Below are 26,870 nucleotides of genomic sequence, written 5' to 3'. Positions count from 1 at the left end.
TTTTCACCTCATACTGAGCAGATTGCAGTGAAAGAGATGCTTATGTTAAATCAACATAAGCATCTCTTTCACTGCAATCTGCTCAGTATGAGGTGAAAAATCCACACAAAACTACAATGTGTCACACAGTCAGCGAGGAACACCGGCTGTCCTGTCTGAGGTGTGTACTTACGGTCTGCCATGTTTAATAACAGTCATCGTCCTGGCTTCAATGCACCAAAGAGTCGAGATGTTCCAGCGACAAAATCCACTCGTGGGATTGTTATTCTTTCTTTAACGTAGTATGTGAACCACCTCTGTCTCTGCTGCACTCTTCCCCCGCTTGTGTGCTGCTGACTTACTTCTCCTCCCTGCTTTTAAAGGGCTAAGCCACCTGTTCCCATCTGCTGATTGAACTCCGTTTAGAGGCCAACGATTGGCAGCGGGAGGGATTACCTGTGAATTATCACGTCACCCTGCCAGGCGGCCGAACGGCTGGAAGATAGGAGCTCAGGCAACAGCTAGATGTATTTATCACTATAAACGAAGACCCAGTGGGAAATATTTCCGGGGCTCATAGATATTAGACTGTAATCATAAACTGAGTGCCATTTACCTCAATTTCTGTAGCTTTTTCATCAGATGTAATAATTTATTACACCTGACCTCTATAGTTTTATGCAATCTGTCAAAATCAAACACTTGCAAGAGAAAATAGACATTTTGATTTTGATTGAACGTTAGAAATGTTAAAAAAATTCTTAATTTATGTGCCTTAGTTTATATGAATAACTTAATCATAGGTATGAAGGTCAAATTGTTATGTTTTTGATTGTTTTCATTGACTGATTTGAGTTTTTCCAAAGAGAATTTAACTCATAAAGCATAAAACAGAAATGGCAGGAAGATTTGAGATATGACCGGAACATTAAAAGAAGAGGCGAGAAAATCAGAGAAAGGAAAAGAAGCTGAAAAGGAAGTGGAAAAGTATGTCACCTAGTCACGTTTGCTTTGATCCTGATCTAATCTCGTAGCATTAAGGCAGGCTCCATCTGCAGCAGTGGATGATGGCAATAAGCAAGATGCCATATGTGGCACCAGATGCTTTTAAAGATGCTAAGCTCATACCTCAAATTGAAAGGATAAACTCTGGCAACAGGAGCAGAACAACCAACGAGGGACAAACGATGGAGGAACGACAGACCCGGCGTAACGAAAGAGCAAAAGTGTGTACAACAGAAGCAACTTTCGTCACTGTGACAATCTGTGACGCTGGAGATCCCCCTCCTCCCTCTCTGGACTTAAACGATTCACTTACAGACCATCTGTTTCATTTTACTGCAGTACTGCCTTCACCAAACTACATTTAAAATGGAGTTTGTTTTTAACCACCATTTTTTAAAATACTTTCAATGCTAATTCACAAATCTTCAGTTCATTTGCTCAAGTTAACTCCAATCAATGCAAGCAAGGGCAACCACAGACATAATAGATAGATTGAAGTTTTTAATTTCGACAATCTTTCATGAACTGTTTAATTTGCCGCCTCAAAGTGACAAGATAAGAAGCCATGAAAACGGCTTCGAATGCAGACGACACTTTGACAATGGAATACGCTAAATTCTCATTTAAGGTTCACACTGAAAAACTTCAATTTTCACAAGTTCGCTGTATTTGCAGAATAATTATTTTAGATTTTTTCCCCCCTATTGACTAAAAAGCAAAATACAATGGAACTTGAAAGCAATGTTTCATTGTGTTCAAGTCAACAACAAACCCGTTATGAAATAGAGACATAACTAAAATAATTTTGTTTTGGTTAGACATTGGTGTTACTTTTCTGCATTTGAGCCCTGTGATCCACATTGCTTCACTTTGTAAGATTCACGCCTAAGGAGGACGCGTGTCCTCAGTCTGAAAAGGAAATCTGCACATATACAATATTTTAGTTTGTCTTATGTACGTTTTTGAGTTTTTATTTGTGTTTGTTAACATAGTATTTCCAGTCTAGTCTAGAAATCTAATCTTGGTAAAGCTCATTTATGGTTGTAAAGTGTCAATAACTGAAAAAGATCCAGGGGTAGAAATATTTCTGCAAGGTGGTGTATTTATGTGCATTTTGGTCAAGGAATCCCTTTTCATTTCAAAACCAGCTCCACCAAAAGAGAATGTTACTTTGAACTTTGTGTTTAATTTACTCTCTTGATTTAATCAGAGTAAAATAATGAGAATATTGAGAGGGTTGTACTATTACTAAAGAATAAACTCAAATATGTTCCTACGTCCAACAATCTGTATTACCATCCTGAAATGACAATAACTATGGATTTAAAGAGTGAAACTTCACCATCTAAGGTTCTACAAATAGAGAAATAGAAGCGGTGAGTGCTGAATACTGGAGTGATGGGAATCACCCTTTATCTGTGACGTTCCACTGGGTTTTACCGCAGCAGCAGGTTGGGCCATCTGCTGCGAAGACAAACACTCTCACCTGCAAGGTTTAAAGCTGCAGGACCACCACACAGCGAGCCTGACACAAAATTCACCGATTATCTGAGGGAAAAATATTAAGCCCCATGTTTGTATTTAACCGCTCTGTGGCTGTGGAAGTAGCGTGTCATTAGTTTTGTGTAATACCAGGATTTATGCAAGTTGGGTCACTGTGCTGAGCCACAGTTGGATCTGGTCACATGGAAATGATCCTCGGCATGAGGTAGTCTCTTATTCATGATCGCAGCTGAGGCAACTTCTTCGCAGACACCCATGAGCAGAAAACATGGATCTGAATAATGCCGAATGAAACTGGATATTTTATTCGTTGCCCTGAATATTTATTTAATTTTGCAGCTGTCCATTATTTATAAATATTTTCTTGTGAAAGACAACATTTGGTTATATTTAAAATCAGACTTTCTGGAGGTAATAGAAATGTCAACATAAACAACCCAAACAGCCTGAGCCTTAAACAGGGTAATTGATTTCAAACAGCAACAATAAAGTGAGACAACTAACCAGCGCCCCCTAGCTTTAGCACTTGGTGATAGTGGCATCATTTACTTTACACCTGAAAGTCATCTTATTATGAAGGGTTATTCCTTTTTCACAGTGTGACTGTGAAAAAGGAAGTTGGGAACATTAAATCAGACAATAAATCATGTAAAATTACATCTGTTCCAAACTCAAATTTTCAAAGTTTGAAATTCCTTTTTTAAATTTCACATACAAAAGTTCAGTGTGAATTTATGACCAATATTTCGACAGTGGTCAGGGTTCAAATAAGGTAGTTATAAACATCACAGAATATGGATGGGTAGATTGGTGGATGGATGACACAACTTTTTCTTTTCAAATTGTTCTTTCCCATACTTCCATACTCGGAACATGGAAAACAGGTGGAAACAGAAGGTCTGAACACTGTTTGTCATGGTTTACTTTCTACATACATCTAATTCTTCAACATAATTGAACACACTGCTTTTCTATGGATTTATGCTTGTTGCTCAGCGCAGCTTTCTTCACAACTCTACTTTACTGTTATGTAACAGTGAACTGTTGTCAAGGGATGAAGCAGACAAATAGTAATCAATAATACTGGACTGTAGGAATACCCTTTGCACACTGACTGGGAGTAGAACTTTAGCGGTGTTGAGTTTTTGTACATAAATCAAGTCTATAGGTCCAAAACATTTTTGCTTACTGGTGTAAAATGACAGGGAAAGTGGAGTAAATGGTAATCCTCAAACAAAAACCTAAATCACTCCTTGTTATATTTAACTAAAAACTTCTGCTGAACAGAAATATTAGGTACACAAACAAGGCACATGAGATGACCAGATAACTCTGATAAAAAAATAAAAAAAACATTTTAGTCAAATTTTAAAAAATATGGGTGACAAACCTTAACGTATGATTGTTTTATATTTAGTGTTTAACCTTTTTATTATCTTTGGTTCTATTCAAACATTTTTCGAGTGGTTTCATTATTGAACACTTGCATTACAAATGAGAGCAAACTCAGCTCCTTCAATATGAATGGCCATCATTGTTTTCTCCTGGATATGAACAAGCCTGCTGAACTTTGCCTCAAAGATTAAACTCTCACCAAAGCCAATGAGCACTGATGCAAGACGCTGTGTACAAAGGACTCATTAATAGGGAATTCCTTTACTCTTTCTCTGAGCTCCCTCAATTTTTATACACAGAAAACTAACATGATAAAACACCATCCACAGAATTTTGCTTTGTGAATACTAATTTAATCCCTATGTTCAATCAGTTTTATTCCTAGGGTACAGACTATACTACAACCTGTTTGTACTGCGATCATAATTCCTGGGCATTCTTTTAAAATTCACATCTTCTCATTACATTTGGCAGCGTATAGCAATTTTATCAGGAATGTTGAGAAACAGTTTTTTTTGTGTTTTTTTTTTACAAGCAACTCATTTCACAGAAAACCAAAAATTTACTTTTGAATCAGTATTGCTTACTTTAATAAATCTTGAATACTTTTGGAACTTGTGAAACTTTCCAGTTCATGAGTTTTATAAAAGAACATCCCAGTGAAATAGTATATGTCTTAAATGGGATTCAGCGATACAGGAACAATGGGGGTAAATAGTTTAAGTATCCATAACTCGCATTTTCCATTTCCTAATCTGCTGAACAAATCATTTCACCACCCTGATCTTCTCCCAAAGCAGTTTTCCTGAGCATATACTAAAACTGTACTATCTAAATGGAGAACATTTAAAGCTGAAACTATAAACAGAATTTACATGTTTTGTACAGTCATTTACGACAGGATGCTTTCATGATGTCCAATAAGAAAGCAGAGTATTTGAGGCATTACCTTAAATTACATTCAAAGTTCACTCATTTGAGTTCACTCAAATGTTGCAAATTAATCTATCAGAAACTTCAGTAGCCATGGGTATTCCCAAATTATTCATAGGCATAGTAATCTTGATGCTTGTGAGAAAAAAAAGGGGTGGGGACTCTCTGTTACTCCCCTGGCATTTACCAAATAGAAATAATTTAGGTAATTATTGCTGACCTAAAACAGAAAATGTTTAGTGCGAATTGATAAAAGAATGTGGCAAAAAGGTTATGTGTTTTTTAAACCCCAGAAGGTAAAAATCTGATTTTCTGCTGAAATTTTCTTTTTTTTAAGCAAGAACTAAAGTACAGTAGCTTTCTTTAAGGCCAGCTGACTGGCAGGGCTCAGTAACAGTAACAGGAGGGTAGCATGTGTTCCTCTAAGCAACAATGTCTCGAGAAAATGTTGGCCACTGCAGCACTTTATCTGGCATCTTGTAAAACAACTTTACAAAATGTAAAGGAACAGCAAAGTGGAAAATGTTGGCATTTGTAAAACACCTCAACATACCTTGACACTGATAGCTAGCTCATGCTACACGTGATTCACAAATTTACCAAAAACACCTTTATAGTCTAGACTCACTCCTGGCAGTGTTTTTCCACAAACAAAATTGCATTTTGATCAAAAATGAAATTACATTAATTGTATACAATTTTCAGTTAAAAGTATGTTGCAATGTTTTCATTTTTTTTGCAAAACAGATCAGCTTTTTAGGAAACGCAGCTGCAAAAGGAAACCAAATTGGCCTTGTGGGAGTAAGGCTCAAATATTTTGTTCATGAAGAACCAAATTGTGCATGAAAACATCCGAAAACACTTAAAACAATCCATCTAACAATAATTTAAGTACATAGCACAACCTTGTTATATTGCAAGTTTTTCCTACTCACCCGGAGGCAATAAGTGCTCGCGACTGAGCCATGGCGATACGCTGCAGGGCAGGACGACTCAGACCGGCAAGGCTAGACCGCGGCGGCAAGGGGGCCGCACAGGCAGCAGCACCAGATGAAGACACTGGACCGAGAACACGGGCAGAAGGCGACGGCGTGCAGGTGGAGGTGGCAGTCGAGATGAGAGCTGCGGCTGGGTTTTGATGAGTGGGGGCCGAAAAGGAGACGGAGAGGGTGGAGGAAGCTGAGGTTTGAGGCGGAGGGATGGAGGTCGACATGGGAGCAGTAGAGGGTGGAGGCGGTGGTGGAGGAGGTGGTGGGAGAGGAGGAGGTGGGGGACGAGTTGAGGAGATGGAGAGGGAAGCAGTAGCTGGTCCGAGCAGGGAAAGCGAGTGTGTGAAGCTACTTCCAAACCCGAAGGTGTTACTGCCAATGCCACCAGCACCAATAACCCCCATCCCTCCTGGAACTCCCATACCAGTTACATTGTAACCACCAGTCGCCCCAAACCCAGAAGTCCTGTGAGGAGAGAGAGATCTTGATGACAGCGATGGGGGCCGGGGGAGAGTCAGAGAATAAGAGCTTCCTGGGATGGGGTAGCTGCTTAATTTGGGACTGGGTGGCTTAGTCTGTGGTGGTCTTCGGCCCAGAGTGTGGGCAGTCGACATTGTTCCCGCTTTGAGACTTAGCACCAACATACACTGTTGACAAGCACAGGGTTGTCCCAAAGAAGTGATTGCCGAAGCGGGAAGTGCCCCGCTTGGGTAAGCGCTCCCATTTCCAATCCCACTGCTGCTCATCCTCATCCCCATGCTTACTCCGGAAACGTCAACGCCGAGCAGTCCGCCATAGCCGGGCATAGATGCGGGTCCCCATGCATGGTGGGATCTGGGTAAGGGTCCAGACACCAGTGGGTATGCCAGATCGGCGCGTCTCTGGATCCGTCGGCAGCGCTGCGTCTGCCCATTGATTTGGGTCATGCTTTCAAAGTCAATCAGGTAGCAAAACCCCAGCGGCGCCAGGTCCAGCCAGGGCTGCTGTCGATCACGAGCTGCCTGGATGGCGATGCCCACCTCTGTGTCGTATGCTGTCCAACTGCCAGCGTTGTTCTCCCACTCCCACAACCAGCCTTGGCCTGGTGCTGTGATGGGATCGTAGAAGCTACGTCGAACAGGTCGAAGGGTACCTGAAGCAAGAATCACACCACAGGTAGTACGACTGTATCTGTCAGGAAGATAATTTATTACTTCTTTTCACGGTTGGATGAAACCTACCTGTGTTGCACCACATATATATATATATATATATTCGTTGAATATTGGTGAAATTGATTATCGTTCTTTTTTCCTCTCTCGTCTCTGCTTTTTCTATCTTCTGAATGTCAACAAAACTCTACCTGAGCTAGAAACTGTATCTAGTGGAGGTAGAATGGAAAGTGGAAAGTCCCTTGGCTACACATAACATTTTTAAAGACAACTTGATTCCATGATACCTGCAATGTTTATCCTACCAAATATTGCACAAGGAAATATTTTGCACTTTTACACTGTTGTCATTTAACAGATGTCACAGCTTGGTACCTTCAGCCTTTCTTAACACTTTCTTTCTAAAGAGCCAAACTTTTTTTAAAGTCTTGGTCTTGATCAATAGTTTTCTAAAGGTATTTTTATGTATTTTTTTATTTGTTTTTATATTTTCACACAAAATACAGTCTTTGTAGCTGATCATCACCTCATAAAGTTTGATGTGTTCAAGAAACACTTATTGAACACATTTTGAACAATATCTGGACAATTGGAAAACAAACAAAAAGCAAAATATTATTCGAAGGTTAAATCTTTTACAATTAGGAGAAAATCCACAAAAGGCATTTTATTGGACCTGAATGATGCAACGTCCTCCGAGATTCAAGAAATTGTATGTAATACCTGAACTTTCTCAAATTCATTTTATTTACATATTGATAGATTCAGCAAGAGAAATGTGATCAAATATCACAAATCCCTCTGAGTATTGATCTTTTTGAAAATAAATAAAATGCTGAAAATAATGTCCAAAGCATTATTTATTATTTTCTCTTCTTCATAAGAATTCCTCCCAAATTATTCAAACTAAAGGTAACATGCAGACAGCTCATAACTACTCCATGCAGTGATGTTATCTATCCTAAACAAACAGCATGCTGTTGTATGACAGGAGGCAGACACAATTTACTGCACTGCTATTTGCACTGAACAAGGAGAGTGTAGCCCTGACTAAAAATCAACAAGGATTTTATTTACTTGCTGTGAATCCGGGCAAACGTGTTGCCCCTGGTAACGATGCTGAGTGTTTTGGATTGTGACAAGCTGAAGGCCTTGATTTGTTACAGACGGATGAGCTGCTGAGGTAGAAATGTTTGAAAATACAAAATAGTTCCGTCACGCGCATCTGTGAGCCTGTTTTCCTGTCCTGCTCCTCTCACAATGTGAAGAATGCGATCCTAAACAATTTTATGATCTGAATTTAGGATAATTATTGAAGAAATCGGACACAATCAGCAACACGTGAATCTTTTTTACACTGCCTTTGTCTCTGTGTGGATTTGCAAACTGCAGTCTGGCTTTTCTATGCTCCTTTTTAAGTAATGTCTTCCTTCTCACTGTGTGGCCTTTCAGTGCATGTTGATTCAGAATACATTTCACTGTGGGCAATGACACTGCTCATTTTAGACCAAATACATCCACAGGCGTTCCTCCACTTAACTCAAATGTGTCAATTTTCCTGTCAGAAGTGCCCAAAGCCACGACAGCCTCACCTTGACGTTTCTTCCTCGACTCTGCGTGTAAACATCAGATTCTGAAATCGTTAATAAATAACTATCTGACATATTATTTCTCTCATGACTGTTGAATTTAGCTTCAACATTAGATTTTTTTTAGATTTTGTTTACATGGGCCTTTCAAATCGGCACACCTCAGATTCAAATCCTTCACAGAGTAATTGTAAATAGTGATGCATGTTGGCAGGAGAGGCTTCTTGTAGCGTTCTGTATTTACAGTGAATTTGAAGAAGAATGGCCACATGGCTACAGAAGAATATTTCTTTATCTGAAATCTGTTTTTCTTTCACTTTTTTTCCTGATCATCATAATGGATTTAAATACCTCTATCATCAACATGCATAAATAAAGTTTGACTTACTCGTGAAAGATTAAATGCATGAACTTTTCAGAGATATTCTAATGTAGACAAATGCTGAATGTTTGAAATTAACTCGAGGGTGTTATGTAATCCCATCTGAGGCCCCATTCTTCAGACAATTTCGTTCCCACATGGGCCCTATATGTAAATACTAACTGGGTATTTTAAAGAAAAACATTAAATAAAAAGCAATGTGTGGAGTTAACGCGCCATTTATGCAAACCATTATGGAAACAAACCCAACAAGGCATCAAATCATCAGAGGATAAATCCACGCAAGACAATTTTCACAGAGAATCCAAACAAGAGCGTTACAATGGGAAGAGATAAGAAAAGGCCTCTCGCTTCCGTGCCACTGTTCCACCCCAAAGTCGCTCTCCTCCGACTCTCACCTGTGTCTTGTCGGAATTGGTGCATGGAATGTAAATCGATGATGTAGGGCGAGAGGCGAGAGTCCACTTGGCCGAGGACCACGCTACCACACCGCGGGTCGCTCCGAATGACCGCCTCGATGTGGTGACACACAGCCGGGCTGTACGGCCGCCAGCGTCCGTGCTCGTTCAGCCATTCCCAGACCACCACGGCGGACGCTAGTAACATCCTCCTCCTGCAGACACACAACACAAACAAGCGCAATAACAGCTGGGCAGAGGGGCGACAAGGAACCGCGAGAGGTGTTGGCGGCGGTGGGGGGGTATTTAAAGACGCCCCGCAGCCGCCTCGACGTGCATCCTTGTGCGAGGCGGCTTTGCATCCATCTTGCAACCTAAATGCGTCCTCTGGATGCGGATGCAAGCGCACGTCGCGCAATGACAGTCCGTGCAAAGTGTACCTTCCATGTTTGTCGTCTGATGTGTGCAGCGATCAGCGGGCCCAGTGTTTTTCCCTGGCAGAGACGCGGAGGTTTTCAGGTTCCGAGGAGCCTGCTCGCAGGATGGTTGCATCTTACTCCCTATGCAGATGAGTGACGTCTGCTGAAATCATGTCTTTAGAACAGTCAAGTTTGGGTGAGAGAGGAAGACGCAAACTGAATGCACCAGCCCGTATAAATGAGCCACAGGTATATTCTGACTGCGATTGTGAAAAAAGCACGTTTATGTATCGGTGACTCATCCTGAATTTCCACAACCATTGTCTTCGCCTTTAAGAGGAATTGCAGAACTGTCGAAATATTAATGCGTGATAACTGAGAACATTTGCTAAATTAATAAGGTCGCTTTAATTGTACTAAGGATCTGCCTATTAGTTAATCTGTTATACTATAAGATAGCTGCATATGAAATTAATATCGCTCCCTTCTTAGACCGCTCAGTATCCAATCAGAGTCTACCAAGAGCCTCTCTGACAAATCAGAAACTGATGTCATATTTATACCGATTATTAGTTTTATGTCGCAAAAACAAATTTGTCAGGGTCGTACAATGGTAGTGTCAATTTTTTACTATATATTATAACAAATCATGCATAGCTAAAAGAAAAGAAAATTCTAAGCCGTGGAGATGCCGGGGATTGAACCCGGGACCTCATACATGCGAAGCATGCGCTCTACCACTGAGCTACATCCCCATTGGTAGACGGAACGTCAACTTTGTGATATGAAGATAGTAACGATGACGTCATCATCCCGCGCTACCAGAAAAGTAATTTACTGTAACACCTTTCTGTGACACAGAAAAAGAGAATACTATCGGAGGGAAATAACTAATAACTGAATAGAAATATAAAATGTGTTTGTAGTTATTAAAAAAAGGGCCTGCAAAATTACATTCTAATTTTATATGTTTAAAAAGAACTTTTCTGAAATTAAGAATTTACATAAACAAATGGAGAAAAAGAAAAAGATTCTGAAATAAAAAGTAAGACATGTTCAAAGTTAATATAGCTTTTAAAAGTAATAATGAAAATAACACTACAGTAGAATTTTAAAAATTGGTCAAGAAAAATCCAGTAGCTTTAATGATGTTTGAAAAGTTTATTTAAAAAGAATCACTCTTTAGAGAATACAGCAACTAAAAGCCTTTATTTAACTATGAAATATTCACCTTTTGAGTAGTTGTTACTCTTTTACAATATATATAGTCAGAGAGTTAATAACTACTCAACTGAGAAAATATTATGAACCCATTTACATTGAAAAGCAAGACATATATCTTTTGGTTTCTTAAAAAATATTTTAAAGTCCAAAATGAGAAACTTTACACAAACTTTACAAGAACCATTTAAATGCATATTTGAATGGTTTTTCAAACCATTTTTCGAACCATTCATATGGCTGAATGCATGGCTTCATTCAGCCATTGTGTTTTCCCCGATGTGTCAACACTAAAGGCATGAAGATAAAAGATGTGCCATTATGAGGCTGAAGCTGTGCTGTCACTGTTTTCTAAATTAGATTTTTATTTTCAAATGGTATGATTTCCACTCTGACTTCCTTGATCTTTTTCTTTATAAAAAGCCCATTTCCACACCTCCCTGCTTCATAGATTCTGCTCGTGTTTTCACAGTGCAGTCACATCACCGCCCTGACTCTCATCTTCTTTCTGTTCTGACCAGATGGCACTTCCAGAAAACTGCTTCAGGTCTATCAACAATCCCGTCCCACCGCTTGCTTCTGCTTTGCCTTGTTCTTTCTCCTGCTTTTCCTCACTGTTATCCCCCACCTCCTCATTCTCTTCTGGTTTATTATCTATGAGCCTAACTTCCTCCCCTGCTTCTGAACTCTCCGCGTCTGAGTTATCTCCTTCGTTCTCCTTTGTGCTACCACTGTGGTCCGCACTATCCTCTTCTTGTTCATTCTCTCCGTCCGTGTCACTCCCGTCACTCTGGTGCTGGCTGTCTCCAGACTCCACCTCTCCCTCCTCGTCCCGAATTTCCTCCATCTCTTCCTCTTCATCATGTCCGCGAGGCCACACCTGGACTCCAAGACGTGTTTCCACAGCAAGTGCTGCGGTCCTCACCCGGTCCCTGACCCCACCTTTCTTGTATATTATGTTCCGGACTGTGTATTGGTTATTTGCCTCCTTATTCAATTTCTTGTAGAAGAAAACCAAGAGTACAACCAGGACCAACAAGACGATAGAAAGAATCACCGCAGTGGTGGCCATTTTCCTGTGGTGAGGAGAGGAAAAAGATTTAGAATAATTAAAACCATGAAAATTAAGCTGCACAAACTACCTTAAGATTTATTGTAAAAAAAAAAAAAAAACGTTTGTTACTGGGACATTATTCATATTCCTTTTAAGCTACAAAGTACAGAAACATTCTCAAATTCATAATGCTATATGTGTTAGTTAAACTTTTTTTATATGTAACCTGAACTGCTTTTCTGTATATAACATATAGAGGTAAAAATATACAAAACATGTATGATACAAAACATGTATGATACAAAAATGATGCATGTACAAAATTATAAATGAATTATAAAATTGTATATGCTGTATATAAATGAGATACCCCATTAAAAACAGGAGAAACCTCATGTACTGCACCCATTGCAGTACATAAACAAATAAAATAAAAGTAGCTGGTAATAGTTCCAGTGATTAGGTTTGACAAAAAATGTTTAAATTTAAATTTAAGCATTAAAGTGAAATGAATAAAATCTAAAGTGGGGGCTGAAGAAAGCAAAGGTAACTGTGTTAGATGAAGGAAAGATCGCCGTAGCAGTTCTACGTTGAAAAAATATTATATTGTTTGTTATTGTAATCAATATAGTTTTGTTTTTTTCGCTTTCTGCAGGTTCAGAAGCATACTACCGGGGTGCTGACTTGTGTTGTTTCAGTGCTTCATTTCCCCCTCTACTCTTGTCCCCTTTTGACTTTCCCCCATCTTTCTACCATTCTTTACTCCCTTCTTTTCCTGTTTCTGTGTCCATTATGTTTGCAATAAACCCAAAGCAATTTCTAATAAAGTTTCTTGAGCATATCAAGTGGAGCATGACGGTGAAAGCGGTAACGCTGCATATCTATTTCAAGATTAGAAAAGAAACAGAATCATTGGAAATGTTTAAAAACATTTTGAAAACAAATGTCAGACATTTTTCAAGATGTGTTCTGTCAAAAGGTTTTAGGCAGTGAAGATCATACCTGCAGTAGAAAGCTGTCCTAATTTAGAATTAAGATGAAGTCTGTGCAAGCATTGCTTTATGAAGGTTTCATTGTTGTTCGTATTGGATGGCTATTTATAGAGAAGCTGCTTTTTTTTTTACCTCACTGGAAACACTTTGTGTCATTCCAGTGTGTGTTTCATATATAAATATCGTTGGGGGCCCGTCGCTTCCTACCTCAATTTTCAGTATAAATGACTTTGCTTCCTACCAATGCAAACATGAAGAGGTTTGAGAAATTTTAAGAAAATTGTTTAAGTTGCATACATTGGCTAGTTTCTCTGGAATAAATCAATGTATTAAAAATGAAGTAACAAGACAGATGTACTGTCAGTATGGTATTAAAGGTTCAAACATTTTCCTAAACTTTCCCTTCCAAGATGCAAAACAACCGCTTCAAGGCACAATGCATGCTGTTAAACTGTTTATGAAAGATTTTGCTGGCTGAGGATCATTAATTACCTGCAGCTTGGCTTGATGAAAGCAGCTTCTCCTTTGCATTGCCTGGTCTATAACTTCTAAGAAAATCATCTCAACCGTAAAGATATGTTTTACATGAGTATTGTAAAATCAGGAGCTGCTTTTTTCCCTAGTAGTTTCCAAATTATTTCTTGAACAGCGCACAATTCAAGAAATAGTTTCTTGACTCATTCCGTTTTATAGCTTTAAAACAAAATGAAATTCAAATATTGGACCTCATTTGATGATTGTCAATGTTGTGCGTGCAGGTCTGACAGTAGACTCTAAAGTTATTTTTCAAGATACGTTACCTTTAAAATAAACCTTCAGTTGAGTGTGAAAAAATCCCAAACGCCTTTGTTTCAGCTGAAGTGTGCAGTCAAAAAACCCCGGGTAGTTTCAAGGGAACCTGGAGCTTCTCATCTGACAATCCATCTGTGTGTTTACATTCACAACCTATAGAAAACAGGGAAATTACAAAAGCAAAGAATCGTTTATAACTCATAACTCAGTTAATGAATGTAATCACTTTAAGAAACCACATTTTATGCTTAACTAATTTGCTGCACTGCATTTTTAGCTTGTTTATTTGTGAACAATAGCACAGGATAAATGCTACTTCCCATTTCAAACAATTAAAAGCAAACAGTGTTATACATACTCAAAACGTCTATTTCTATTGCACTTTGCACCGTCTGCAAGGACTTGAAAGACAGGAAGCTCAGCAGATCCCTCTCAGTGCTGCTGGTTTCCTGTCAAAGTGATAATTGAGCAGGCCTCAGTCAGTCTGCTGTGGCACAAAACATTCAACTTTAGATGATCACAATGAGACACTGTGTTATAAAGCAGTAAAAAAAGACGCTCTAAATAAACCGTAGAACTAGCGGCTGTAGAAGGAATGCTTAAAGTTGTACAGTGACACATGTTTGACAAATTAAACTCTTGAGATCAACAGTAAGCGTGTAAAAATATAGACTTCAGCAGAAAATTAAAAAAAAAAAAAAAAAAGGAACCAGAAAGCGATGAAAAAACTCACCGTAGTTGCTTGGGAGAGATAAACCTGAAGTTTGTGGCGCCAAAGACCGAAGACTGGCAATGAGGGTGGGACGAGACTTACATGTCAGTAAGGGTGTGTTTGAGAAATGCCACTGCATGCATGCAGATGAGAGGGAGAGAAGAAGAGCTGCGGGGAGTGATGCATGACATGAAAAAAAAAGAAAAAGATTAGCTGAAACTGTTTGAGGTGGTTGGAGGCTGGGGGAGGGAGTGCAAGCACAGATGAAAGTCAAACTTGCAGCTAGGTTTGGTGGAAGGCACAGATATGAAAATGCACAAATATTTATAGAAAGAGGAACATGTCTTTGTGATTTTATTTCTCTTTCAGGTTCTCTCAGTACAAGTTGACAGAACAGGTCCAGTTAAATGCCTTAGAGCATAAAAGATGTTTTAAAAAACTTGTAAAGTCACTGACAGTTTTCGAATTGAACGGTGTACATCCTGTTGAGTCTGGTTTTGTGGCAAACGACGAATCTCAACAATGGAGAACAGAGTTCATAAAACATGTGTCGATTCAACTCTGATGCTTCGCACAAACGGCCAGTCGAGCAACATGAGCCTGTGACCGAATTGGTGTCTGAGTTCAGGAAAGTTGTTAAAAATATTGCATCTGCATAACTGGAAACTTCTACAAGTGTATGCAAAGTTTAAACATTGCGCGGAGCTTCTGAAACGTGTTGGCCACATCCTGTTTCTGCACTGCTGGCCGGCTCACGCGTTGTCTGCACTTAGCAGCAATGTTTAACCAAATCTGTATAATAACTGTACACTGTACACCTGTTAAATAATCACACAAAGCTAAATCTCAATTTGGATGGTTTTGTTGAGCCCACTATAATTTTTTAAAAGCAATTTTAACATGAAAGAATTGTACTTTAAACCTGCAAAGGTTTTGGAAGCTTTCATAATTTTTGATGATTTTCTGCATTGTTCACATGTAAAAAATTTTCTTATTTGGACAATATGCATAAAAAAATCACAGACAGCATAGTTTCTTTAGCATTTAGTCAAATTCAACAGCTTTCAAATGGACTAATTTCTAGAAACGTTACTTCAATTTGAGGTCACCTATAGAGCTTTTCTTCGTTGAAACTTCAGCTGAAGGAACTTAAAAACTATTTCAGTGCTTTGCACAGTTGACTAAGTTTTCATCTTATCAGACCACTGATATTACAACATTTGTTTGTAATGTTTTCCAGCCTCTTAAAAAAAAAAAAAAACCCAGAACACACAATTTCTTTCAAGCACCAGAATTGAAGTTTTTTTGCCTCTGGTGTTCATTTTTGTTCACTTCCCTTTTTCAGTCCACTGAACTTTCACAAACTTTTGCTCTCTACAACCAAATCAGACCTAAACATTTTCTTTGAATACTCTCTTCTTAATAATGTGTTTCACCAGACATTTTATTAAGAGTGGCAGTCAGCTTTAAGGTGAAATGATCACTGGAAAGGCTACAACCTAAAAATATATTATACTCTCTTCTACCTTCAGTCAGCTTAACCAGACACATATTTTATGAGATATTTTATTAAGAATGACAAGTTGGATTAAAAACAAAGTCCATTCATCATCTATTTAACAATTAACACACTCAAACACAGTATTTCCAAAGGTAATCAGAACTAGAACTGATCACAAACACTTGACCATGAAGTGTAAACCGAAAGGCTTTTTCGTACAAAACATGAAACAAAGTTGAGTCAATCATTACACCATTGTCTAGCTGAACCTGTTGTTCATAGCAGTGTTAAGAGGTCAGTGCATAATTAAAGTATTAAAGGGCTCAACTGGAATGTAACATTGTTATCCTACAACTGACAGCAACATAAAATACACAGTAATGCCTCTAAATAAAGAACATTCATAGAAGTACGACTAAAATGAAAGAAACGTAACTAAAAGTGCCTCACATAATTGAACACAGATGCATATTTTGCTGAAACCAAAGGAAAATAGTGTCATGTTAAATTTCTGTTGACTGAAACTGTTATAAATGCATATGTGTCATTTCAATCAAACGCTTGACCTCAAAGTGACCCATAAAACACAGCCGCAGTTCTTAACACAAAATCACTAGCGCTCGACCGTTTCCTTTACTGCAACAACACGGAATGAAACTACACATAAACACTCCACGACTTTCTCACCACCTATCGCTCCCGTGGTTCTCACGGTTGTATATTGAGATTTTAGGTTCATACATTTGAACAGAGCAAACTATATAAAGTAGAGGGAAAACAAAGCACAAGTCATGTAAAAAGTCAAGCCATGACTTGACACTTTTGCACCTCAAACTACCTGAATAAGCCCTAAAAGTGGCATTTATGAATGCATGCCAGGAAAACACACGTATTGGAGGTAATTAAATGCTTTGCTATAAAATGGCAACCTTCAGCCGAGTCAGCACAATTCCACATTACGCCTATTATGCCTACTATTTAAAGGAATCGTATTGTTGTAACTCAGTGGTTCCCAAAGATTTTCTGGGCCCCTCTGTAGGTACAAATCGCTGCCCCCCCACAAAAAAATAAAAATAAAAAAATAAAAAATAAACTGGGCACACACATTGTTCAACCAGATATTTACCTATAACCATATTTTGTTTTCAAACTCCACTGAAGTTTATTTCACACTTCAGGTTGCAACAAACCTACAAACCATCTTTACAGTGAAACACTTTTGTGTGACTGTTGTTTTTTTGTTTTTTTTCCATTTATCCAAACCGCTTCCCGAGCCCCCCTCCAATGGCATTGTGCCCCCACTAGGGGGCGTGCCCCACACATTGGGAACCACTGTTGTGACTCCTCAAGTCTTGCAGAATCAAAACATTAATTTTTAAAAAAGCTCAAAGTTGCAAGATCCAATAACTGCTACAAGATCCTTTAGTTTTCCTATAAATTTCACTCTATGCAGATGACACCATATTTACTAAAAAGAAAAATCATTTGGGATACAGCCTTAATCATAACGGCTGGAACCCACAGTCACAGTATTTACACACAGTTTTTACACTCACAAAGCATTAAGCTATTGTTAAGACTAGTAAGGCTACAGTCTATAGCTTCTTCAGGAACTCGATGAGTTTTAGGCCTCCTCACACGTCGCCGTCTTCAATCCGGGCGAGCTGCCTCTCCAGCAGCTCGATTCTCTGGTTCTGAGCGAGCACGACTGCCCGTAAGGCCTTCATCTCTGCTAACAATTCACTCAACATTTCATCCTAAATCAGAGAAGAGCAACAGATCAGAAAACAGTTACGAGAGCATAAAGATGATTGTCTGTGCAGACGGTTTAAAGTATTGGGACAGGATCTTTACCTCTCTCCTCGGCCTCTCGGTATTTCCATCTGTCTCCCTTGCGGTCACTCGTGGCTGCGGCGTTTCTTCTTCCATTTCCTTGGCGGCAGAGGTAGGCATAGGTGTGGGAGCGGCTGCTACGGTTGCTGCTGTGGCGGCGCCCCCGGCCCCGGAGTCCTGAGAGCTTGGCTTGGGCTTGCTTCTGAGGGTGTCTCTGTGTTTGGAGGGAGGAGCCGCGTACCCTCCGCTCAGAGAGACGAGCAGAGGTGCTGCGTCCTGTCCGGCGATCCATTCATCTGCCAGCAGAGCCGGCTCCAAGCCTGCAGTGTCTGGGTAAAGGTCTCCCTGGAAGAGATCTGACTGGTGGGGCAAAAATTGAAACACAGCGAGAAAAAGTGTTTTTTTTTCTTCTGTTCATTAATCCAAGTAACATTCTTTTAAAGGCCATGTGTGTGTGACTTACTTTACGTGGTACAGTCATAGAAATGGGTTCCACTTTCCTTTCGTGCAGCTTGTAGAACCTGCAGGTTAACAGGAAAGTAATAACAGATCTGAATAATCTTAATAGTTCCGTCTTACACTAGATGTGAGGTTGAGTGGAAACTCTATGTACTTTCAAGTGGCATAAATACACCCTAAGTCAACTTTTGACTATCTTTCAGGAAGTAGATTAAGTTTGATGTGATAATTGTGTAATTTTGCTCAGAGCCCTGTAAACCACATGACGACATTTTGCAATATCGATATTTTTGCATCAAAATACGAGCAACCAAGATTGTACTATAAGTTGGCCACAGCATTAATCTACAAACAAGAGCCAACAGGAAGGCATGAAAACCAATTTAAGAAGCAGAATAAAGAAAACACCTTGTAACACAACTTGCCATATACTTAGTGGCACCAGTAAAATAAATTATTCTTTTACTGGAATGACATTACTTCATATTAATTGTTTTTTTTTTTTGTCCTACTGATACCCAGTCCAAATATTTGAGTACATCAAGTCAGTTGGGGTAAGAAAAACTTTAACATAACAATGGCAGATGAGTGTTAAGTAGGCCTGGCATAATAGTCAATAAATAAATTAACTGCATGATAAATTAACAAAAACTCAAATCATTTCCATTGGCATGATTTACTGTTTTATCTCTTTTTTTTGTCTTTATACCAAAAAAAGGATAAAAGTCTTCAATTTGATGCTTTAGTCTCAACTGGCCCTTAGTTTGAAGGACAATTTTGTTTACCAAGACGTCAGAATTCATTTTATTTAATTATTTTGTATATTTAATGTGTCTTCCAGTTCATTAGAATTTAAAGCTTTTCTTTGAGAATTTGTTCTTGCATTATTATTTTGCCATAGCCATTATATTACTTAAAAATTGCCTCAAAACAACAATATTATTGTTTATCGCAATAACTTCTGGAGCAATTAATCATCCAGCAAAAATTTGTTGTCGATACAGGCTTAGTGTTAAGTTGGAGACTAGCAAAGAAAAATACTCATCTAAAGATGGGCATATTAACAGTTAGAGCAATCACAAAAAAATTCAAAGCAATCACAAATGTGCAAAAGAAGGACTGAAGCTGTATGTTACATCAAGTCACCTTAACATCCTCAATGTAGTTTGCGATCCACATGCTAACCAGTTCGTTGAGAGGCATGTCAGGATAACAACTTTCAGTCAAAGTTCAAAAGATTAAACACTTTAATGCTTCTTACAAAATCTTTACCACTAAAGCTACAAATGCAGTGTGCTGTATGATGCCTCCAGTGAAATGCATATACCTGTTTCTGCAGAATATTCTAAACATAATATTCCAAATGATTACAGCAAAAATATGAGTAGATTTAAAGAGCTAACCTGGCAATTTCACACTTGTTGACATCCACGCCTCTTTTACAAAGAAACCCTGCACCTCTCTGAGGCTCCTTACTGCTGTATAAACTCAGGAAGTGAACGTAGGGAGACTCGTCTGTCACTTCGAAATACCGAATGGTGCAGTCCCCCTGAAACGAAGAGAAATCAAACTGACTTGCTTGAAAATGGATGCGAGGCTACATTCTGCATTTGTTATGCGTTTACCTTTCCGCATAGGTAGACCATGTTTGTGTCAGGGTCATAAAAGGGAAGAAGGACTCCGTTACTTGTATCCATTTCTTGTACAGCCATCGGCTCAGAGAGATCTTTCTGTAAAACAAAAAACACATCTAACACATTAGCTTGCAAAGGGTAGTCACTTCTGTTAAAGATTACAACTACAAAAGTGTTGTTTAATTTGGAGGTGGAAGGCAAAGGCCACACAGCTCTCAAGTACAAAGTCACCCATTTAGTGAACAGAGACCACCTGTGTGTAGCTTAATCTCAGTACAACTTGAGTGTTTTTTTGTGAAGACCTCAGAGGTTTTTCAGAGGACATCAGTGAACAAACAGCACTGTGAAGCAGACAGGTCTGGGAGAAAGTCGTGGAGGTGTACTAAAAGAAAATCTCAAACTTTGAACGTCTCACATATCTCTTATCAGTCCATCATATGGAAATGGCACAATTTCCATATGGTGGAAATTGTGCCATCATATGGCTCTGTTTTGGTAGACAGCTACCGGAACATAGCTATCTATGTCTATGTCAGGCAAGGAGAACATTACGAATGAGAACAAAAGATGGATGTTCTGTGCCGAGTCTCAGGAGTCTGAGTTGTTTCACACAAAAGGAAAGATAGGGTACCGACTTCTAGATGTTAGAGACATACCAGAAAATACTTAAAGTAGTAAAAAGTGTTTCAACACAACATTGACGCAGATGCGCCTAATTAAATAATAATAAAAAAAGTAAACCCATGTATCATTTTCCATCTCCTTCTAATTTATATGCCACTCTGAGTTGGTCTATCATGTAAAATAAAATAAAATGAAGCTTGGTGTTAAACCGTCATAAAATTAGCAAACTATCCTGTAAAACAACATTTTCTGCTGTGAAACTCCACTGAACAGCTGAAGTCTAGTGGTGGAAACTTACGGTGTCCCACAAAGCGAGCTGCCTCTCACTCATACGGCTGAAGCCTGTGGTCAAAATTTTCCCATCGGCGAGGAAGACTGCTCTCATGGGCCTTGTACCGTCATGGACCTTTTCTCTGACCTTTGGGAGGGAAGAGAGGCTGATAACAGACTCAACACACAACATGAGTAATGATACAAATGTTTCCAACACGCGCAGATATAAATATACACGTGAAACCGTGAAGCTACCTTCAGGACAGCGCCCCGACGTGGGTCGATAATGCGCAGGGCCTTGTCCTTGCACACAGTGCACACGGCGCTGCCATCCTTATTCCAGCCGACGCTGTAGATCAGGTCCGGGTGGGCGTCGGCCAGCTGGTACACGAGTTCGCCCGTGCCCACGTTCCACACAAAAACCACGTTATCGCAGCCTGGACAGACGGCCGACAAAGAAGCTTGCTCAAATCAAAAGACGGGGCGTCGAGGCAAACGTTCTCGTCTTTGAAGCATTGCGGTGAAATACACACGCGATAATATTTTGTATGAAAGTTCAAACTGTTTTTTGAAATATATTTCTGGAATTTCATCACCATGCTCAAGGAGGCAAAATTCAAATGGACACTTGAGAGCAGAAACCACGAAATCGAATGAGCGAGGAGGAGGCTCGCCATGTCCAAAGCTCGAGGTACTCGGACAGATTTCAAACAAAACAAAATCTGGCAGCTCTGGCATGTGCTTAAAACTGTAATTATTTGTCAGGTTACTTACGTTCTCCTTTAATCTCACTACATGTTAATAAATTCCTAAGAGGGGAAATCCTATTCCCCGCCTTCATTATGCATCAGTACTGGACCTGGCTGCTGTCACTGAACACCACCTCAGGAAGTGAAGAGCAGCTCCTCAAATCTCACTTTCTACAGAACTCATGCAAAGATACAGAAAAGTCTATTTATAAATTGTATTTTTTTTAAAAAAGACATAAGATAAATATGAAAAAGTTTGGATTGCAGCAGAACAACCTTACAGTAAAAAAACTGAGCAAAATTTAACCTTTACATTGAATCGTGATTAAAAATGTTCTTACTTTACTTCAGTAGAATACTTTTGCATTTATAATACTATTATCAGAATTCGGATGGACAAATATGCTTATTTTAAGCAACTGTATGTTTATTATAAGTGCAACAAAACCAAATATGACAAATATATAATAGTTTCAGTCTGGAGAATGCAGAAGAGAACATAATCTGAGAGTAAGGCGGATTTGTGTTAATCTTTGAGGAATGGCTACAAGAACGCAGCTACTGATTTCAGCAGTGGCTGGTTGAGGAGTTATGTCGCTCCAGTACACAGAGAGGAGGAAGAGTCCCTATTGGTTGATGAATAACCTATAAGTAAGCTATGGAAAAATACTTCCTTATCAGGGGCTTTCAGCCGTAGTTAATGAGAACTGGATAGTAAAAAATTATCCTACCTGCAGTCAATAGGATGTTGAAGGCACAAGGGTGCCAAGCCAGGATTCCCACTCTTTTACTGTGGCCCTCCAGGGTCACAATCGGGTCAGTCATCGGACTGGTTAGCCCGCCATCGGGGATCTGCCACACCTTCGAATGACACAACAAACTCTAAATTTTTTTTTTTTTTTTGTCTTGCCCTCTGATGACATTGTTTCTTTTCTAAAGCAAAAATAAAATCATTTATCTGTTTTCCTTGCGGAAGTGGATAATATTTTATTTTGTGTGCAACTGTCCATTTTGCAACAACATTTTAGAGCGATGTTACCTTGAGGCTCAAAATAATTTATCCAAGTTCGTACATATGACGTACACCATGAAGGCATTTTAAAAACAAGAATTGTAAAGTTGTCAGAGTTCCAGCTGTTGATTTGAGCTGAAGATTTTGGAGGTTTAGCATCCAGTGTATATGAAGTAAATCATCACCATACTTGGCAGTTTGCATTGTGTTCTTAAGTTTGTAAAATCTCACTGTGAATCCTCCAAAGATTTCCGGTTAAACAGCTCAATATTTGCCTCAACTCATCAAACCTGCCCTTGTCAAGTTAACAGTTAAAAGGTCACTTACTATAAGACTTGGCGACTGCATGTGTATATATTTGAGCCTGCATGTGCAGTTTTGACAATGTGAAGATGAAATAAAGCAACAACAAATTCCAACTTCTGCAGCCAAATGTTGTCTCTAAAAAGCGTCGACTGCTGCAAAGTGATTCCAGACTGGAAAACAAATATCTAAGAAAACCTCTAAAAGCCTACAATAACTGTATATCTTAAAACCAGGTTGTTAACTTGCGGTATTAAAAGATGCCAGTGGTTGTTCTCTAACCAGCTGATAAAGGGCCACAAACCACCTCCACGTGAACACTTGCCTTCACTGTGCAATCCTCTGAGGCACTTGCGATGATGTTGTCATCATGAGGACACCACTGGATGTCCAACACAGGCGCCGCGTGTCCGCAGACAGTGGGACAGGACTGGTCGATTCTGCCGCTCTGTTTGCAGGAAACAAAAAGCTCAACTCCACTGACCGGAAAGGCGGCATTACAGAACGGCGTAAAAGTGCTTCGCATGCATTAGTGGGCTATAAAGAGTGATCTCATAGAGAAGCTTTTGGCTTGAAAGAAACGTATTGATCCGTGGTTTTATCGGATACAGGATGCTAATGCAGAAGGTCAAACCTTGCCAATCGGAACGACGAGGAAGGCGCCTCCTCCCCCCGCTTCGATGATGACCGCGATGAACTTGGGGTTGACCGCGCAGAGGGGGCCGTCCCATGTCACCCGGGACACTCTGACGTCGTCGAGGCAGTGCTCGGCCTTCCAGGCCTGAGCGAAGACGTGGCGAAATTTACTCTGCCGGACCACACCTCGACGGAAAGACATCCCTGCGGACGGATGGATGAGGAAAATACTGTTGCAATGGAAAAATGTGGAAACATTAATTTATGTGATTTCATTTGTTAAAATGTGAGCTACTTTTTATTCCACTGTCTGCAGAATGTAATCTTACTAAATGTTTGAATTTAATGTTTTTTCACAGTATGAATATATATATATATATATATATATATATACACGTTTCTTTCTTTTTTCCAATGGCTGGAAAAAGCTGGACTCAAGGACAGCACAGAGGCCCTCATCCTGGCCGCCCAGGAACAGGCCCTAAACACCAGAGCAATAGAGGCCCAGATCTACCACACCAGACAAGACCCAAGGTGTAGGTTGTGCAAGGAGGCCCCTGAGACAGTCCAGCACATCACAGCAGGGTGCAAGATACTGGCAGGGAAAGCGTACATGGAGCGACATAACCAAGTGGCAGGCATAGTGTACAGAAACATCTGTGCAGAATATGGACTGGAAACCCCGAGATCAAAGTGGGAAACACCCCCAAAGGTGGTGGAGAACGCCAGAGCTAAGATCCTGTGGGACTTTCAGATCCAGACAGACAGAATGGTAATGGCGAACCAACCAGACATTGTCGTAGTGGATAAACATCAGAGGAAAGCCGTTGTGGTAGATGTAGCAATACCAAGTGATTGCAACATCAGGAAAAAGGAGCACGAGAAACTGGAGAAATACCAGGGCCTCAGGGAAGAACTGGAGAGGGTCTGGAAGGTGAAGACCACAGTGGTGCCTGTGGTCATCGGGGCCCTCGGGGCAGTAACCCCCAAACTGGAGCAGTGGCTCCAACAGATCCCAGGAACAACATCAGACATCTCAGTCCAGAAATGTGCAGTCCTTGGCACAGCCAAGATACTGCGCAGAACCCTCAAGCTCCCAGGCCTCTGGTAGAGGACCCGAGCTCAGAGGATAAGAACCACCCGCGGTGGGTGAGAAGGGAATTTTATGTATTATATATATATGTATTATATAAAAGCAAATAGGTCTTCAGAATTGTTTTTATTTTATTTAATTTGCTATTGATTTCAAATAAAATTTGTGTTTGTATGCATTTGTAGTTGTGCATCTAAATGAATACTTTCTAAAGAAAAATACTCCAGAGATGCCGTCTCCTTTTGTTACATGCTATTTTGTATAAAAGCGAATGACAACATGTTAAATATATTTGATAAGAAAGTAGAGAAATTGCAGAGGAATACAGATTTATGAAATGGGTTAAGGCCAAGATGTCTATTTACATTAACTAAAAGCTAAAGCTGAAAGCATAGGCCATTCTTTGTGTAATATATATATAAATATAAATAAATAAAAAGTCAATTTGTGACATTGTAAAGCCCTGTGTGTCAAATTCCTGTCCTCAAGGTCCCATACCCTTCAACTTTTAGATATTTACTAATTATTTTATTCATATTTATTATTTACTGATTATTTGATTCAGTTGAGGGACATCTAAAAGTTACAGAAGGCCAGCCCCAAATGACCGCAGTTTGACGCCTGTATTTGAAAAAAACTCTTAAGTAATGGCTGTTCGAGGGAGAAAACAGGGCTATCAAAACATCAGGCGAATTCTTTCGAGCTTAGACTTTGTCCTGGGAAAGTACAGTCAAGACTGAGTGGACAAAAACGGCACGAGCGGACCAAAACATGCTGGGACGGAGGAAGGGGAGAGGGGTTGGGCAGTGGAAGCTGCTGACATCCAGCGAATGCTCTATGGCTCGCGAAGTGCACAGGAAGGAGGAAGTCTGCAGTGAATCACAAGACACACACCTGGAAGGTTTTTATATAATGAGGTTTTTCTGTGATGGGTCGACATGAAGTAAGGCAGAATTATGAGTGACAAGGTGTACATTTGTATTAAAATCTTTTTAGTGTAATACCCCTAAATAAAATGTCTCCACTTTTTACCCAATGACTACTGAACCCCAGCTCTGCAACAATCTCTTGGCAACCTTGTAAGGAGAAGTGGGTATAGACAATGGATGGGTGGCTAAATCGGAAAGCAATTTCCCAAACTTTGAACACGGAGGGCTGAAGATAGAAGACTACAGCAGAACTGTAAAACCCATCAACTCTTGGTTATCCACCAGCTGGGAGAATCTGTTAATTTGCAATAGGCAATGTAGAGGGACAGCAAACGTAAAGAAGAAGATGCTCCGGATAAATGACAACAACTTTGAACTTTCTGACCTACATTTAGAAACTAGCACCCATACCTGGCCAGTTCACACACTAAAGCATGGTGGCGCTTTAGAAGACGCAAAAGCTTTGAGATCAGAACCATAAACCCTAAAACATACAGCCAGAACTTCAGTGGACAGCTTGCGCGTGTGATAGAAAGGTCTAGTCAAAGCCTAGACCTACACCCAAAAAGCTGTGGCAAGATTTAAAGTTGACGTCCCTCTCCAACCGATCTGCCCGTGTCTGAGCTACTCTGACCTACCTACTCCAACAAATCCATTTATTGTTCCGTTTCGCAATTTAAATTTCTATGGAAAACAAATCGTGGCTGTAGCGTGGCAGAAAGAAAAAGCTCAAGAGATAGAAATACTCATGCAAAGCATTGTTGTGCATAATTTGCAAATGAGGACGCTATTGCTTCAAAAGCCTTCAATGTCCCGCTTTATGTTAGGGTTTTCCTCCAACATCACCGGGTTTGCGTCAATTCCCATGTTTGTTTTCCAATTGTTAATAAAGATGTATTCAAACACAGCATCTCGACATGCAAAGAGTGACTCAGGGAATGAGCAACAAAGGATGGGCGTTTCAGCGGGGTTAAACCAATAGTGAGACGTTTTTTAAAGAGGAACGCTACCATATTTTAGAGGACAGTAACGTACCTGTTTTTTCCCCTTTTTTTCTTCAGCGATCGTGCTTAATTGGAAACAGGATCACCAAAGGCTGGTGGCAGGCGTGACAGGAGGCCAATAAAATAATCCGCCGCCAGCAGCAGTAACTTAATCCCCTCCCGCGTCCAGGCAGGCGTCCGTGGCTATTGCGCAGACCTATAACAAAACATGACGCTGGATGAAGAAGAAGAAGAAGAAGAAGAAGAAGAAGAAGAAGAAGAAGAAGAAGAAGAAGAAGAAGAAGAAGAAGAAGAAGAAGAAGAAGA

General features: G+C 39.8%; 3 protein-coding genes and 1 non-coding gene across 8 annotated transcripts in view; all 4 read right to left on the bottom strand.

Annotated features, from left to right (window-relative positions):
- Positions 1-10,046, bottom strand: part of dtx4a (deltex 4, E3 ubiquitin ligase a) — a 14,813-nt gene extending 4,767 nt beyond the window's left edge. Inside the window, exons 1-3 of one of the 2 annotated variants that reach the window (XM_055024470.1) lie at positions 9,765-10,046; positions 9,325-9,539; positions 5,751-6,936 (exon numbers count right to left, since the gene is read on the bottom strand). In XM_055024470.1, coding sequence (XP_054880445.1) covers positions 5,751-6,936; positions 9,325-9,532 — 1,394 coding nt within the window. In that variant the 5' untranslated portion in view covers positions 9,533-9,539; positions 9,765-10,046. The other variant, XM_055024471.1, reaches the window with a different exon arrangement.
- Positions 10,047-10,426: 380 nt separating this feature from the next.
- Positions 10,427-10,498, bottom strand: trnaa-cgc (transfer RNA alanine (anticodon CGC)). The gene has a single exon. It is a non-coding gene; the product is annotated as a tRNA-Ala (tRNA).
- A 405-nt stretch (positions 10,499-10,903) lies between these two features.
- Positions 10,904-14,642, bottom strand: si:ch211-119e14.1 (retrotransposon-like protein 1). 3 transcript variants are annotated; one of them, XM_055024419.1, is made up of 4 exons: positions 14,536-14,642; positions 14,161-14,289; positions 13,811-13,955; positions 10,904-12,040 (listed from the first exon to the last, which is right to left on the bottom strand). In XM_055024419.1, the coding sequence occupies exon 4, from the start codon at positions 12,034-12,036 to the stop codon at positions 11,431-11,433; it is 606 nt and encodes a 201-aa protein (XP_054880394.1). In that variant the 5' UTR covers positions 12,037-12,040; positions 13,811-13,955; positions 14,161-14,289; positions 14,536-14,642; the 3' UTR covers positions 10,904-11,430. The 3 variants fall into 3 exon arrangements, with proteins under 3 accessions (XP_054880394.1, XP_054880395.1, XP_054880392.1); XM_055024420.1 differs by having other exon boundaries at positions 14,161-14,286; XM_055024417.1 differs by having other exon boundaries at positions 14,161-14,251.
- A 1,424-nt stretch (positions 14,643-16,066) lies between these two features.
- coro1b (coronin, actin binding protein, 1B) overlaps positions 16,067-26,870 on the bottom strand; it is an 11,139-nt gene continuing 335 nt past the window's right edge. The window contains exons 2-12 of one of the 2 annotated variants that reach the window (XM_055024415.1): positions 26,596-26,778; positions 23,537-23,742; positions 23,228-23,350; positions 22,319-22,448; positions 21,094-21,275; positions 20,864-20,983; positions 19,933-20,037; positions 19,711-19,856; positions 18,312-18,369; positions 17,870-18,208; positions 16,067-17,772 (exon numbers count right to left, since the gene is read on the bottom strand). In XM_055024415.1, the coding sequence (XP_054880390.1) occupies positions 17,650-17,772; positions 17,870-18,208; positions 18,312-18,369; positions 19,711-19,856; positions 19,933-20,037; positions 20,864-20,983; positions 21,094-21,275; positions 22,319-22,448; positions 23,228-23,350; positions 23,537-23,740 (1,530 nt within the window). In that variant the 5' untranslated portion in view covers positions 23,741-23,742; positions 26,596-26,778 and the 3' untranslated portion in view covers positions 16,067-17,649. The remainder of the gene's footprint in view (positions 17,773-17,869; positions 18,209-18,311; positions 18,370-19,710; positions 19,857-19,932; positions 20,038-20,863; positions 20,984-21,093; positions 21,276-22,318; positions 22,449-23,227; positions 23,351-23,536; positions 23,743-26,595; positions 26,779-26,870) is intronic. The other variant, XM_055024416.1, reaches the window with a different exon arrangement.

Source organism: Poeciliopsis prolifica, unplaced genomic scaffold, assembly GCF_027474105.1.
Source record: "Poeciliopsis prolifica strain line A6 unplaced genomic scaffold, Auburn_PproV2 SCAFFOLD120, whole genome shotgun sequence".
NCBI classification, from domain to species: domain Eukaryota; kingdom Metazoa; phylum Chordata; class Actinopteri; order Cyprinodontiformes; family Poeciliidae; genus Poeciliopsis; species Poeciliopsis prolifica.
The sequence above is the reverse complement of the archived record's forward strand: the minus strand, read 5'-3'. Positions and strand labels throughout refer to the sequence as shown.